Source organism: Poecilia latipinna, unplaced genomic scaffold, assembly GCF_001443285.1.
Source record: "Poecilia latipinna isolate Pla-1442-1.1 unplaced genomic scaffold, P_latipinna-1.0 Scaffold783, whole genome shotgun sequence".
Classification (NCBI taxonomy): Eukaryota; Metazoa; Chordata; class Actinopteri; order Cyprinodontiformes; family Poeciliidae; genus Poecilia; species Poecilia latipinna.
The window spans coordinates 87,262-102,273 of NW_015113399.1; the positions used below are offsets into that span (position 1 = coordinate 87,262).

At 37.5% G+C, this 15,012-nt stretch overlaps 1 protein-coding gene across 9 annotated transcripts in view; it reads right to left on the reverse strand.

Moving 5' to 3' along the window:
- Positions 1-15,012, reverse strand: part of tenm3 (teneurin transmembrane protein 3) — a 233,519-nt gene that overhangs the window by 70,219 nt on the left and 148,288 nt on the right. For 4 of the 9 annotated variants that reach the window (XM_015046551.1, XM_015046548.1, XM_015046546.1 and 1 more), the window contains 5 exons: positions 13,134-13,160; positions 8,358-8,366; positions 5,233-5,379; positions 882-1,012; positions 687-775 (listed from right to left, as the gene is read on the reverse strand). In XM_015046551.1, the coding sequence (XP_014902037.1) occupies positions 687-775; positions 882-1,012; positions 5,233-5,379; positions 8,358-8,366; positions 13,134-13,160 (403 nt within the window). The remainder of the gene's footprint in view (positions 1-686; positions 776-881; positions 1,013-5,232; positions 5,380-8,357; positions 8,367-13,133; positions 13,161-15,012) is intronic. The other 5 variants (XM_015046553.1, XM_015046550.1, XM_015046549.1 and 2 more) reach the window with 2 other exon arrangements.

Here is a 15,012-nt window from a genome sequence, read left to right on the forward strand (position 1 = left end):
CTACCGTGCCAAGTCGGTTCCTATGTGGCTCCACACACAGCAAACTGGGAGTCACTTTCTGATCTGTCACTTTTCCACCAGAACCAGCTTTAACCTCTTGACCACTGCAACTATCCAGCCATCATAATTTGGTCCTTGTTAAATTCGCTCAAACCCTTAATCCACCAGATTTTTTCTGCTTCAAACACATCAGTTTTAAAGACAAAATGTTAACTCTGTATATTTTACCCACTACCAGGTACCATGCTAATCAGTGCCATTTGTTTGCTTCAGATGTGACCGGTCATAATATTCAGCTTAAACCTATTTTTGTCACAGTTTGCTCCTTGATCATTTCTGTTCTCCTTGCAGTCCCTTTCTTTTCTTCCCTCGTTTGAAAGCCCATCCTAGTTGGCTTTGGAAAGCAATTTGGCTTCAACTACCATGGATAAGATAAACATTTGTGGGCCCAGACCAACAGACAAATGAAATAATCAGTTCACCAAACAAGAAGACTTAGAGAGAGTACCTTACTCTCACTAACAGGAGAGGCATGAAAACTGTAACAAGCTGGTTGGGAAGTGAGTGCTGCACAAACATGCTGGGCAAACAGACTTTCAAATGATATTTTTACTAATTTGTATTGACAAAACTTAACTAACAACAAAAACACACCCAAAGCTCACAGATTACAGACAGACAATTACCTTTTATTGAATGGAGACTCTCCAGTGATGACATGAGTAGATTCAGGGCCAACCAGGAAGTGAATGCGTTGATAGAAAGATCTGGCCGCCTGAGAAAAACAAGAGTTATAAACAAATAGATACTGTAATTGTCAATGATTGTCACTGTTGGAAGACAAATCAAAGTTTTCCAAATAATTGCATGCTGTTCCCTACCTGCTGGGGTGCCATTGAGGAGGGAGACTGGCTGAGCACTTCAGCAGGGTCTGGAGACCCTTTGCAGTATAACTGGTTTTGACAAGAGGGCTGAAGACAGCAGTCTGGGTCCATACAGTCAGCCAATCCATCTGAAACCCACCAGCAAAGCCTTTCATCAACAAAACTGACATGAAATGTGTGGTGCTAATCTTAAAGCCCAACAATACAGGCAGGTTTGGGGTTTTTAAACATCATTAATTAGAATTTATCGTGATAACAATAGCTATCATGACATGAAATTTATCGCAATAAATAATAAATGCCCACCCCTGGTATCATGTAATTTCAGAAGATTTATTCGCTGCACATCTCCAGTTCCACCAAAATATGGTGATATATTGTATTTAGATGTGCCTACTGTCCAGGTCATTTGAATGCAGCAGATTCATTGTGATGTTCAGGAAGCAAACTTGAGATGATTTGATCTTTGTGGAATGGTGTATTATCCTGCTGGCTGCAGCCATCAACAGACGGATACACAGTTTATAAAAGTATTGACATTGTTAGCAACGATACTTATTGAAGTTGTCGTTTTTAAACAATGCTCAAAGATCTAGAGTATTCCATTAGATACAAGACAGATTGGATGCAAACTTTGTGCTGTTCATGCACAATTCTGATCATGCCATCTCAGTGTTACAGCTGAGACTCACCGGCATATCTGGGCGCAAAAATGCTTCCCTCTTCGCTTTGCATGGGAATTCAACTAGATCAGCAGCTTCTGAAATACTCAAACCTATCTAGCATCAACACTTGTACAGTATCACTTCAATTTCCTTTATTCCACCTACTGAAAACCCAAACAGCAAGCCCATGTAAAGGCTTATATCCACCGAGATACAATCGTATCCTTGGTTGATTTGTTTTAATACGCAACTGAATAAGGACCTGATAAAGTGGCCAGTGAGCGTACATCCTTTTTGGATCGAATTAAAACTGATGGAAGAAAATTAATCAAGACATCTGTTCAGAGCTAAGTGGTAATTTTTGCTCCAATGCAGTGCATTGCAGCCAATTGATAGTGGACCAAATAGATGCTCTGTACTGGCCTCTGAGCAATGCCAGTCCACGCCCCAATAATAAGCAGCACAAATGGAACGGAGGGACAGGAGATTAGAAGAATATATGAGGGGCAGAGAGTGAAAGAGCAGTAAGAGTGGAGACAGATGGAGGAATGGAAGGATAGGGTGAGATATGCAGGGTAATAAAAATCTCACTGGCTATTTGTCTCAGTTTCTTCAAAAAAAAAAAACAGCTGTACATCTGGTGAACAGGCATCAGGGACTGAGATTACATTGAGGCACACAAACACATAGAAGCTCTGACACTTTTCATTCTCTATCTCCAGCTCCTCTTTGTTGCCCATATTTTAATTAGTCCACCACACTCATCAAACTCAGAGCTGGGTATAACACTTAAGCCCAGAGCATTATTTCTAAATCAGCCTTTTTCTTTGACTCTCTCTGCCATTTTTTTTTTTTGTATTTTATTTTCAATGCGTTAGCTCTCCCTCAAGAAAAACCTAAAAGCAGATTTTTATTGAAGCTTCTAGTAGAACTGTTGCTGATTCAGATCTCTTTCCTTCTCTATAGCCTGTAATTTAAACACTCTACGAGGCTTTTTGAAGTCTGGTAGCTGACAGCGTTTCAACTCTACTGTCACATCAGCATTCACAACACATGTTCTCTTTTCATGTAGCAGCTGAGAAGTTGCAGCATTTTGCTGTAACAGTTAACATTCAGTGCATGTAAACGCATCAGCTGCATACATAGTTCTAAGCAGGATGCAAGGTGTTTATTAGAAGAGCACAGTCTATTTTAAGCAAGATAGTACCGCTCTGAGTTGAAGAGAAGCAGAGTAACAGAAACGCTACGAGTCGTGTGTAATATCATGACAACGCTGCACCTGGCTAACTGTTAGCCACGAGCTACACTACGGTTAGCGTCTGCATCAGATATTTTCTTCAACTTTCAGTTAATTGATTATTTCACAGCTTCCTAATGAGACTGAAATATCTAACTTGACTTCAACAATTAATCTAGTTGGACTTATCAAACATAAACTGCATAATTCTACTGGGAGGACATTTTTAGACCCAGGTCTTAATTTATAAAATCAATTCTTTGAGTGCAAAACTGTGCCCCTCAAAATTCATTAGAGTTCATTGTATTCTATGAAAAAGCTAAAAAATTATGAAAAGAACATCGTTAGCTTAAGTACTAATGACAAATGTGTCACTTTCTTCACTTATTTGATAAAGTGATCGTATTTTATTCAATGATTGTACACATATTTCAATGTTAATACAATGTCAGGTCTGATGTGATGCAGTTAAATTGATAGGTTTTCTTCTGATGGGTGAAATGTATCATTTTCTTTAAGAAAGTCAAGGTTAAGCCATCGCCCACACCTGACAGGTCCTTAGAGCTAATTGATCATGTGGAAGTAGAAAGACATCGTCTAATTCCCTGTTTTGCTGTTGAGACCCTTTTTGGTCATCAACAAGTTGCCCTTTTTGGTTGGTCACACTAACAACCTGTGTCAGTGTGACCCAGAAAACCCAGTCTGACACCTGTAAGACAGATTACCGTCTGCGAGGCCAGAAACAACTGTATGCAGCGGTTCCTTGTCCCCCAGGCGGAGGGACACGGTGGGCTCCAGGACTGGTGGTCACTGACTGGTAGCAGGTTTCTAGCTGGATCTATGTTGTTCTGTGGCTATAAAAGTGTTCTGAAGATTGAACTGAACCTCGTCTCCCTCAGGGTTTCTGGGAGTCTAATGAACTCTGAACGTCCATTCAAGTTTAATTAGTGAAAAAAAAAGGTTCAGAAAGTTCATTTATAATTTTAGAAATGTTCCCTTTAATTCAGAGCAGCAAAGTCAGTGTTTGTTTCTTGCTCTGTTAGTAAATTTTACTATCTTAAGCTGACATGTTTCTATTTCCAGTTAATAAGTAAAAGTCATGAGAAATGCACAGAAATTTCTTTGTGTTTTTAATCGGACTTATAGTTCAATCATTAGGAAGGAAAAAAATAATGCCTTCGGTTAGTCCTGGTTAACTTTAAGTGTGAATAATTTGCCGTATTGATGTACATTGATATATTTTCATGAAGCATTAATTTATGGTTCAGAGTAGTCAAACTTGAATTTTGCACAGATTATTGTTTCCATACAAACTAAATCGCATTTTGTAAGTTCTGAAACTTTTACTGTAAGAACAGAATAAAAAATTGGGAGTTTGAATTTTGATTGATATGGAGCTAAGTGTCATGCATGTTTGTGCTGATTCCAGTCTTTGTCAAGATGCAAAAGAGATTTTTAATCTCAATGGGATTCTCCTGGTGAAATAAAGATGAAATAAAAGAAATCATTTTGTGACCTGGATGTATTGTTACATTCCTATTTGATACAAGATTTCAGGTCCTCTGCAGGTTTGATTTCCTGGGTTAACAAGCTGGATTGTGATGCTTAAACCCAGTGGGAACAAAGAGAAAGTAAGTGTAAATATGTGCACATGTCTGTAATGATCCTTATACTATAAATAAACCCCTTGTGAGCTTGACAGGAGGCACAGTTAGACATTTCTTTGTAAAGAACAGCTTGATGTGAGGAAATCTGGTTCAGGTCTCCCAGGAAATACATCTTCCAACTCACATCATCTATATCACAAAGTATTCTACACACTGAACTTGACAGTGTTAGAACTCTGTGGGTGTTAGAACTTTAAATGCTGTTGACAAGAGAGTGGATCGTCATGTATGCCATGCCTGTATTGCTAAAACTTCTCAGTCGTCTGTGGCTCAAACTACTGTTATTTGAAGTCACAGACGCCCTTTACCAAATACCAACATGGAAATATTTGAGACGTTCTTGATGAAGGCCTGAGAAGAAGAAAACACTAAACATTTTTGGTTTGCAACCCCATGTTAGTAATCCCAAAATGCTCATTCGTGCTAAGATCCTTGCTGAGCAGGGGGAAAAAAAAGTTATTTAACAACAGTAGCCAGTAAACTTAGAGCTCAAACAGAAACACCCATAACTTTCCAAGTTATTTCTGGTAGTATCACCCAAATAGGTTAATAAGTTCAATGGAGCAGAAAAACCATGAATTGATATTTTCTTTCCTACAGCATTCACACTCCTCCATAATGCTGATTCAGACTATGTCAAAACTGGAGCTGCAGGCCCATTAAGTTCTTTATCACCGATCATTAACATTTTATTTAATCTTTATCCATGCTTTACACACCAGTGATGTATTTAACCATCTGCTTCCGCTAATTACACAGTGCCCAGGCACCAGGTATACCTCCTTCGTTGTCCTTGCCGTCAGTGCAAAGGGTTTCCATGGCAACGTGACATCCTGCCCCTCTCCATCCCGGCTGGCAAATGCAGTGCCATCCGCTGGCTTCCAGAGTGCATCGTCCATTGTTGTTGCAGAGACCTGGGCAGCCCTCTGGGCACAGGGGACAGACACGGAGTTAAGAAATGCAGCGTTGGTGTAGAAAACAGGCTCACAAATGGACAGTGGAACAATTCTTGTGGAAACAAGACTCAGTCTATTGATATTTTTCAAGGATGACAGTTTTGCACTGAAGTGCTGAAAGCTGCTGCTTTTTTTTTTTTTTCCACAAATAAAATAATGAAAACCATGATAAACATTATTCAGCGCATTAAAAGTAAAGTTATTTACAGCTCTGAAATAGCATGATGACCAACACAGGTCAGTAAATCTCTACTGGAAACAAGGAGCTGTTTGACTGGGGCTTCCTTTTATTCCATTATAAAATGCTGCTAAATATCAAACTGAACCTCATTGTTGGTGGGAACAAAAAAAAATAAAACATAAATAAATCAAACATCTCATTGCACACAGAGGTCAAAGAGCATCTGATTGTTCTAAGATGCATCAAAATTTAAAGTTGCAACAAAAATTTCTTGACTTGAAGAAGTGTTCCTGCCCACTGGGCCTTTCCACATTTCACCACTTCGTAACCAAACACTTTGACACATTTTATTAAAATATTAAGTTACTAACACAAAGCGATACACAACTGTGATGTGAAATTTTTACATTTTTATTAACTCATTTTGTGTGAGTTGCATTTGTATTCAGCACCCTGAAGTCAGTATTTATAGAACCACCTTTCGATGCAATTAATCAACTTGGAGCAAAGGCTTTGCAGCCTCCAACGGCTTTTCTTCACTGTACTTTGCTGCCACCACCTTGATTCCCTGTGGTTAAGGTGTTGCACAGTGTCAGTGTTTTACCTCACATAGCATTTTGCATGTAGGCTAAAAAATTTTAATTAGGTCTCATCTCACTTGAGTGCCTTCTATGTTCTTAATGCGTCTCCTACATGGCTTGTGGCACACTGCAAATGAGACTTGCTAGCTGTGTTTCCATTGAACATATAATTGCACAAGCTGACATTTTGAAAATAAATTTGCTTAATGAAAACATAGCAATTTGGAAAAAAAACTTCAGTTTTTTTGATAAAAGGTTTTGTCACTAGAATGAGTTTTTTTGTTTTGGCAGTATCAGAATTGGTTTATTTTGCAAAACTGCAATCAGACGAGTCACATGATCAACAACCTGATGTTGCCACTGGTGCAAACCATGAAGAAGACAACAACAGGAAGTAGTTGGAGGATGACAGCATGGCTTGCTTTTTAATGACTTATTGCATTAACAAACTTATTCACATGCAATTTTATTTGTGTTATTTATTTATCGGAATCATTGCAATTGAGGAATTGTGTTTTATTTTCAACATTAGTGGAATACTGACAAATGGAAAAGCAGCTACCGAGGTCACATTTGTGAAGATTCATCTTTGATCTGAACACAATATGCTGTATGACTGGATTGCAGGAAGATTACTTTGTCACGTTTGATACTAATGAAATTTAAACCAATTTGGATTCCATACAATTGGATCTTTAACGGGTATTAGAGTTGAGAGTTGATTACAAATTAAAAACATCCGTTGCCCACTTGTAGTATGGTCTAACATATAAAATCTAACTCTAATATGCTGAAAGTCTGTCATGTAAGAAAATGTGGAAAAGCTCAGCTGGGTGTAAAAGGAACCCAGCTTGAACAGGATCTGGAATCGTCGTATATTTATAAATCAGTGAGCGAGCTGGAATGAATGTCGGTGGACTTGTAGCCAAAGCAGTTCGGTCTGGACTTGGTCATAAATGCTTTTTCAGGTGATTTTTTTTTCCAACATTAAAGAATTTAAAAAAATCTTTCCTGCAAGAAGTTGTAAATTTGAACACATAAGGCTGTCAGCAGCTTCAGTACAAAAAGACCTAACTTTAAAAGTCACACTGGTTCAAACCTTGGGTGTTTAAAGTCTTTTGGTGACTGTCAGCCAATGTGATAAATCTTTTAAAAGGACTGACAGGCTGAGAGATAGAGTCAGAGACAAATAATGGAGACTGGCACATTAACCTTCACATAAAAAAAACAGACTGACAAACAGACAAGACAGTCAGCCTTTGGTGAAATGCGCTTTTGTTGTAGTTTCACATGAACTAAAAACTATGCTGTAACCCAAATTGTCTAATGAAAGTTTCATGGCTTCACATGGAAGAAAAAAAAAACAAAAAGACTTGAAAACAAAGCATAAATACACCAAAATCTGAGGAAAACAACAACAAGCTGCCACTGGTTCTTTTAGCAATATGGATTCATTCACTCTCGCTTTTCTGGTCCATGTGAAAACACAACAGGTAGACAAGTAGTCCAGGCACAAATTATTGGGAGGACAGGGTGGTTTGGACTGCATGCCTCCAGTGACTAGAGTTGATGCCTGTATTTGGCATTCCTTTATTGTAAAATAGACAGTGAGGTTGGCAAATAGACGAATAAAGGAAGGAAAAAAAAAGACACAAAGTGAGTGCCAGACCCAAGCAAAGCCCAGCTGGACAGAAAGAACGAGACCAGAAAGTACAGATGGGGGAGTAGAGAGGAAAACAAGGACAAGACGAGAATGTCAGGATAGAAGACAGAGGGATATCGGCTGGCTAACTTAACACACAGAAATCAAGCTTTGTTGAAGCAAGACAAAACAGGAATCACACAGCTCTGCTTTATGATGTACACATGTGCAGCACTGGTTTTGTATTTAGTCTGTGTTCAGGTGTGCAGTATCATCAATAGCTGTGTTTCGTGTGAGAATCAGTGACAAAAACAGGCATGATGGAGCCAGGAAATCATTAAATAAAAACATGTCCAGAGAGAGAATATTAACACAAAAAGACAAACTGCAAACCAGGGAAAGACTGAAACATGGAGAGTGAAGAAAAGAATCAAGCCATAAACAGGAAACTGAAAAGAATTAGAATGAACCAGAAGCGAAACTGAACAGAAAGTGAAGTATTTTGGGACAGTGAGGCCTTTATTAAGTCTTTATCTTGAATTACCTTTATATCCTGAGAATAGGAGAGGGCAAGAGGGAGAGAGGGAGGAAAATTAGGGAAAAAACGTAAAATCGAAACAAAAGCAGCACTGCCAAATATATTTTCTGTAATGGAAAGATGAAAATGGGAGCCAAAGGAAAAAGGTAGAAAGGATGGACAAGCCAGGGTCAAATAAAGGGAACAGCACAGAACTATAGTATGAAAACAGCTTCATTCAGATCCTCCTTTATCCAGAGATCAGATATAAAACGAATTCTTTCTCCGCTCTATTGGTTCAAACACAAAATGTTTCAGTTTCACATTAAACGCTCAAACCCTTTTTCTATATATGCCGTGTAGCTTAAATAAACAACTTCATGTATTTTCAGCATGTGAAGACTATTTTTTTTCTTGAAAACGTTAATACCATAAGCAGAATATAGAGGTTTACAAACCCATTCAATAAGTTAGAATATTATTGAAAAGCCCATTTATTTCAGGAACTTTATGGCTAAGCGAATCACATTGCATAGATTAATTACACACAGATGGATGTTGGAAAGCCTTTATTTCTGATGATTATGATGATTTTCCACTTGGAACTAATAAAAACATGACATTTAAAATTAGAATATTGCATCAGACCAAGGGGGGGAAAAAAACTTTTAAAAACAAAAATGTGTGCTTAATGAAAAGCATGTTGAAAGTTGTCATTTTCAAAATGAAATTTTAATGTATATTCTAATTTATTGAATATAAATGTGTATGCTTGCCACAAGTTTGAGTTAACGGTCTGTTCTATTTGTACCATATGGAAAAAAAAAATCTTCAGGAATTCTTCATGAAATCAAAATTCGGTTTTGTAAATTTGGAAACACTGATCACAAAATCCAATATATCCAACTTAAGATATCACAGTATATGCAGTCATGATTTTTTTCACACTTCAAATTGTGCACTTTTTTCTAAATCAGTTGGAAATCGTAGTACTTTATACCATCTGTTGATAAACTTGTTCCTTTAATGCATAAGATACAAAGTAACACCTTGATAAAATCTTGTGCTGCTAATTTTAGTTACTCTGATTACTTAGCAGAACAATTAGCAAATCTCTCTTTTCTGACGTGGAAATGAAGCACAAGCAGGAGAGTTACTGAAAAGTTAATTAGAGTCTGCAGCTCAATTGACCAAGTGAAGTGAAGACTGATGTCTTTACTTCTGTTAATTGTGATGCTTTTCTACTTGTAGGCAATGAAAACACAACTTAAGATCAGAACATGACATCAAACCAATAAAAAAAAAACTTATTTTTAAGTCAGAAATGTAAACTCAATAAAAGGTCTGCATAATACCTTGCTGAAGGTTGATATTTTTAAAAGGTACTTCTAATCTGACAAATGAACCTGACTATATTCTAGTTTATTCACAACATGGGGTGTGTCCAAATTTATTTATTTATTGCCAGTGAAAACCAGCAGCAGTGAAATCAAAATGTCTTCAGATTTATTTCCGGCCATTACATTTGTGTATGTCCTGTTGCCTAGCAACCGTGGCGGTGCTACACAAAAGCTAGCAAAAGAGGCGCTTCAAGTTTTCCCGATTGCTTTTGCTTATTTAGTTTTTATTTAATAACTGAATTAATGAATTGATTCAATACATTTATTTTATATCAAAATTACATTCAAAAACAAATATATGTAAATGACAAAAGTCTGACATATGGGAGAGGATTCAGGCAACTGGGAAAAAAAAAATCAGATTTATTTTGTCAGATTTCTGACTTTAAATTCTGACTTTCTGACATAATTCTGAGATTAAAGTGAGATTTCTCTTTTTTCCCCCAATTGCCCTAATCTTCTTCCATAATACCATGCCCACTTCAAGCTTTAAATGTCTGTATATTTAGACGTTGATAGACTTATATATAAAACTGTAATTGCCTCCCGCTTTGTCTGCCATCGTGACAATAACAAACCCCTCCAGTTTGGCCTGCAGTGAGTCTTGGGAATCTTGTGAAGTTAAACGCAGAGCAAAGAGGGACATATTTGTGGGCCGCAGTGGGAGGAACCCTTCAAATTTCAACAGCCTTTGTCGTCTCGCTGTGATGTAATCAGACTCCAAATGCAGCCGTCGAAGGATGCAGCCCCTGAATTTGGACACACCCTTAGTTGGCCATAGAGAGGTAACTCAAGCTGGATAAAAAAATATTTCCATCTCCTGTGTGGAATGTTATCTGATGTAGCCGCTATCAACTTTGCTGCAGACATTTGGAAGTTTGCTTCATGCCACTGACTGCATTCGTCTTTAAATGAAAATCAGCTATTCTAGGGCTGCGCAATGTTAAATAATCTTGGTAAAAATTGAGACTATGATATCTCCTTCTCATCTGTGCTTCCATCTCACTGTAACTTTTAGCATTTCATGTCGTTTCCATCCCATGTGAGCCTCTGCTGCCACGAGTCTTTGGCCAACTGGCTAAACATTGCATCAGTATGTGAAGTCCAAGTTTAAAACACTTGGAATATACCATCCAGCAATTATTGCACTCCAAATAGTCCTTGGCGATATGAATGTTGCACACACGGCTAATGCAATGACAAACATATTCACAATATATGGCGCAGCCTGAGGCTGTTGCTGAATGTCACGCAGTTTTGTCGAGCAAATAAGCAGGACCTTAAAGAGATTAATAAAGAGTGTGCCCATGTTGTGTTACGTGATAATGATAGAAATGAAAAAGAAAAACAACAGGAAAAAAAACGACTGATGATAAAAGGATTCAAGGCTTGGGCTGCTTTGTTGACAACCTTTAGTTGGTTATTCACAACTGACTGTTCTCACAGCGAAGCGTCACAGAACCTGTGGCTACCAGAGGAAGACAGCTGCTTTATCTTAATATTTCTGAACTTTCAATTTCGGTCTGCCATGAAGCATAAAGGATTTGGAAATGCTTGCAGCATGTTTAAAGAATCTGCAACAAGGCTGGAATATCTACAATGTAGAAAACACACAGAGAGACAAGTGTTAGATTTAGATAAAAACATGGCCGTCACAAGGACTGGACTTCACTAAACTAGCAAAGAAATATTTGTCTGGTGTTACTTGCATAACTAATTAGGATTCATGGGATTAAGGCTTGTTCATTTACACTGTTAATACGTGATGTTGTAGTATTACTACATTTTAAACCATGTCACCACTATTAAAAACCCAGTGGTCCAGTGTCCCCCTTCTTTATCTGGACAGTCAGCTCCAGATGGAGCTGCTCAGCAGCTGATAAGGATATGGATACAGGTATGGAAAGATAATTCTGGCACTAATTGTGTATTTTTCTTGTATCAGTTCAGCTGAAGATATAATCACAAACTGAACCAATGAATTTGACAGTCTCTGTGTGATTTATTCTTACTATCTTATACAACACTGTGGAAGAGAAAGAAAACACACGAAATGCTTAAGTAAACGGCCCCTGGATCGGAAAATCATGATTTCCCCAGGTAGTAAAATTGAAATATCCGTTTCAAAACCTCTCTACTGTCTGTGTGTGTGGTGTGTAAAATATGCACCTCTCACATTTGACTTTGGGAAATGCTTAATCTAAATAAAGGAAACGATTGAGAAAAAGAATCTTGACAGACAACCGCAGTTATAATTTATTGCCAACTAAAAATAAGTTAAACAGTCATTTAGTATGCTAATTTATAAATTACACCATATAATATTTCAGAAAAGCTAATGGGAAACGATTCCTTCAGTGATCAGTGAAACAAAGAACTATTTTGATCATTTCCATTCCTAAAACTGCTATAGTTCAGCAGATTATGCATGACCCTGCTGATCAAGCTCTTGTAATGACTTTGCTAATTATGACTATTCATTTCTGAATGTATCTGTGCTCTGCTGTGTGGCTCAGTAAGAAGAACAGGAGCTCAAACTCGCACTCTGCCGCACAGCAACGTACCCTGCACCAAGACAGTGTGTGTGTGTGTGTGTGTGTGTGTGTGTGTGTGTGTGTGAATGAGAAACTAAGATGAGGTTCAGACTGTTAAACTCACCATCACAGTGCCCCAGTATTTCACTAGGTTACTTCCTGTCATTCATATATGTGTTTTAATGTCTCCCACTGTAAGATTTTAACAAGTAAAAGAAATAAATCCAGAGGAACTTTAGAGGACTTTGTGTGATAAATTTAAATATTTTTTTTTGGTATAAGTCTTGTTGAATGCTGGGTGCCCAGTTATTCTTCAACTGGGTGTCTGATTCACTGTTGTATCTTCTCTACTTGATAATATTTACATTTGGCTTAAAAAAGGGCACCGATCCTAACATGTTACAATATCACACAGACGTGTTTCTGTTTTCAATGTCGCTGAAGGTCATTGACATAAACCTGGCGCAGGTCATTATTATGAACAAAATTATGATTTCAAATTTTACTAACACAAACTGTACTGTTGCATTGTTTAACTGAAGAGGTTTAAACTGAGTTTTTAAATGAGCTCTAAGTTCATGTTTTCAGAAATTAAACAGAGGAGCACAACATAAAATAAGAAGCTAAATGAAGTACAAAGGAATGCTTTTGTGAAGTAAATTTAGGTTCATAATACAAAAAGATGATGCAGAGAGAAAATATCAAAATGAGGAAAGGAAAATCCCAACATATTCTGGATATCAAAAAGTAAAACTGTAAAGAAGTAACTGTTAAAAAGCGGCAGCTCCGGGGTACATACAAAGAAAAGCAAAGAATGGAAGAATAAAAACAGCTTGCGATGAAGTAAAGACGAGAAACGAGTACAGTACCTTTTACTCTAATGTCCGGATTGTGAGCTTTGTGAAGAAAGACACAATTGGGAAAGAAAGGAAGATAGACACAAACAGAATTTAGTTAAGAAAACAGGCAGCAGGAAAAAAGAAAAGTAGTTTAATTTCCAGCAAGTCAAACAAAAGGAAAAACAAGCCTCATATTTACACAAATCTAATAATTTATTTCCTTGTTACACAAAGTTTCAGGAGAAGCATTAGGAAAAAGGAAACAGAGCAGAGCAGTATGTCAGCTGGGTTATTTTAAGCTAACCAGGAATGGTGAACAATTTCAGAGCGACATCACATTTTCCAACAGATCCTGGAGGGATTGAGTCGGTTTGAGTCTCGGAGGACAGAAGTTAAGCTGGATAAATCTTCTAACCAACAACACAAAGGAGCCGTCAACGACTTGATGAGATATTAGAATAACAGCGTTAGCTTTTCCTTTAGCTGTTATAAAGCTGAATAGTGAATGCTCACATCCTTCCACATGACACATTCAGCTCCTGTTGTGATCAAACTGTAACCATGTAACCTTCAGTAACATCACTTCGACATATAAGCTGCTCTATATCACATTCACAGAGAACAGCCCTGGTGATAGTTAGTTCATCCAGAGTGAAAAGTTTGCACTCCTTCAGTGGATAGCAGTTGTGCATCAGAATATAACAATAACCTTCCAACACAAACAAAAGAAGAAGAAAAGTGAGATATATATATTTTTACAGCTAGATTCAGGTCTGGATAGATAAAGCCCTAAGGAACATACAGGCTTACAGACACACCTATTGATTGTGAAAGTCATTGGTGTTTTTATGGTGCATTAATAGTGATATATGATCTGAATGAACGCATCACTTTTCACTGGGATGTTACATCATTATCATGTTTGCTTTTTACCTTACACATTTTTTCCATTTCAAATAAACTGCTTCTTCATTTCATGTAAATAGTCTGTTGTTTCCTTTAGCACAAATAAACATGCACATAAAGTACATTTTGTTCTTTAAATGATCCTCAGTTTTGCATTTCTGTTATATTCAATTGTTAATAATTGCACAGTATTACTTAGACACTTTTTTTGGCTAAATCTCTGTAGAATAAAGACATTTAATATAGACAAGGTGACAAATTACATCTTCTATGATGCACTTTTCCCAGTGTGTAAGATTTTTCTTCCACATTTGAATATGTATAACTTCTGTAAATGCAGGTAACCAGCACATATACAGATATGCTGTTTGGTTACTTGGCAGCACAATCTGAGGTGTAAATTTCCCTCGACAGATGGGCATCACGCATGTTGCTCCTTTTCCATGCGAGTAAAAAAAAAAATTCAGCAAATCAAGTGGAATATGGAGAAGGAATATGGCAATAACATAGATGTCATATGACATATATGTCTGTGCTGGACGATATAAATAAGAAATAAAAAAACTCCTGGCGCACCAGTGACCTGAAAGAGCATAAGAGAGGATTCATGCTTGGGAGCAGAGAGTTATTGAAGAGGGTAAAAAGAGAGCTGAAAATGAAACTCTGAGGAGGAAACAGATGGGGAGCAAGCTCCAACAGATCAAAGTGCAAAACGTGTGGGCAGGTCTGGAAAAAAAAAAAAAAAATCACAGACTTTAATGTGAAGGTGGATCAGGCTGATAGAAACCTGGACTGAAGAAGTTAACTGTTGTTTTTTTTTAAAGGTTCAGCTCAGGTGGACAAACTGAGGCGAACCCGTCTACAAAAAACGTTAAGTGAAGAGTTTTGAGACCCCGACAATCTGAAGTTCCACTGCTGAACGACCACAACAGCAGAGAGAGCTCAGTTTTAACCTGGGAATATAATCCAGTGACAGTGCAGTCTATGTCAATAACGGGTATAA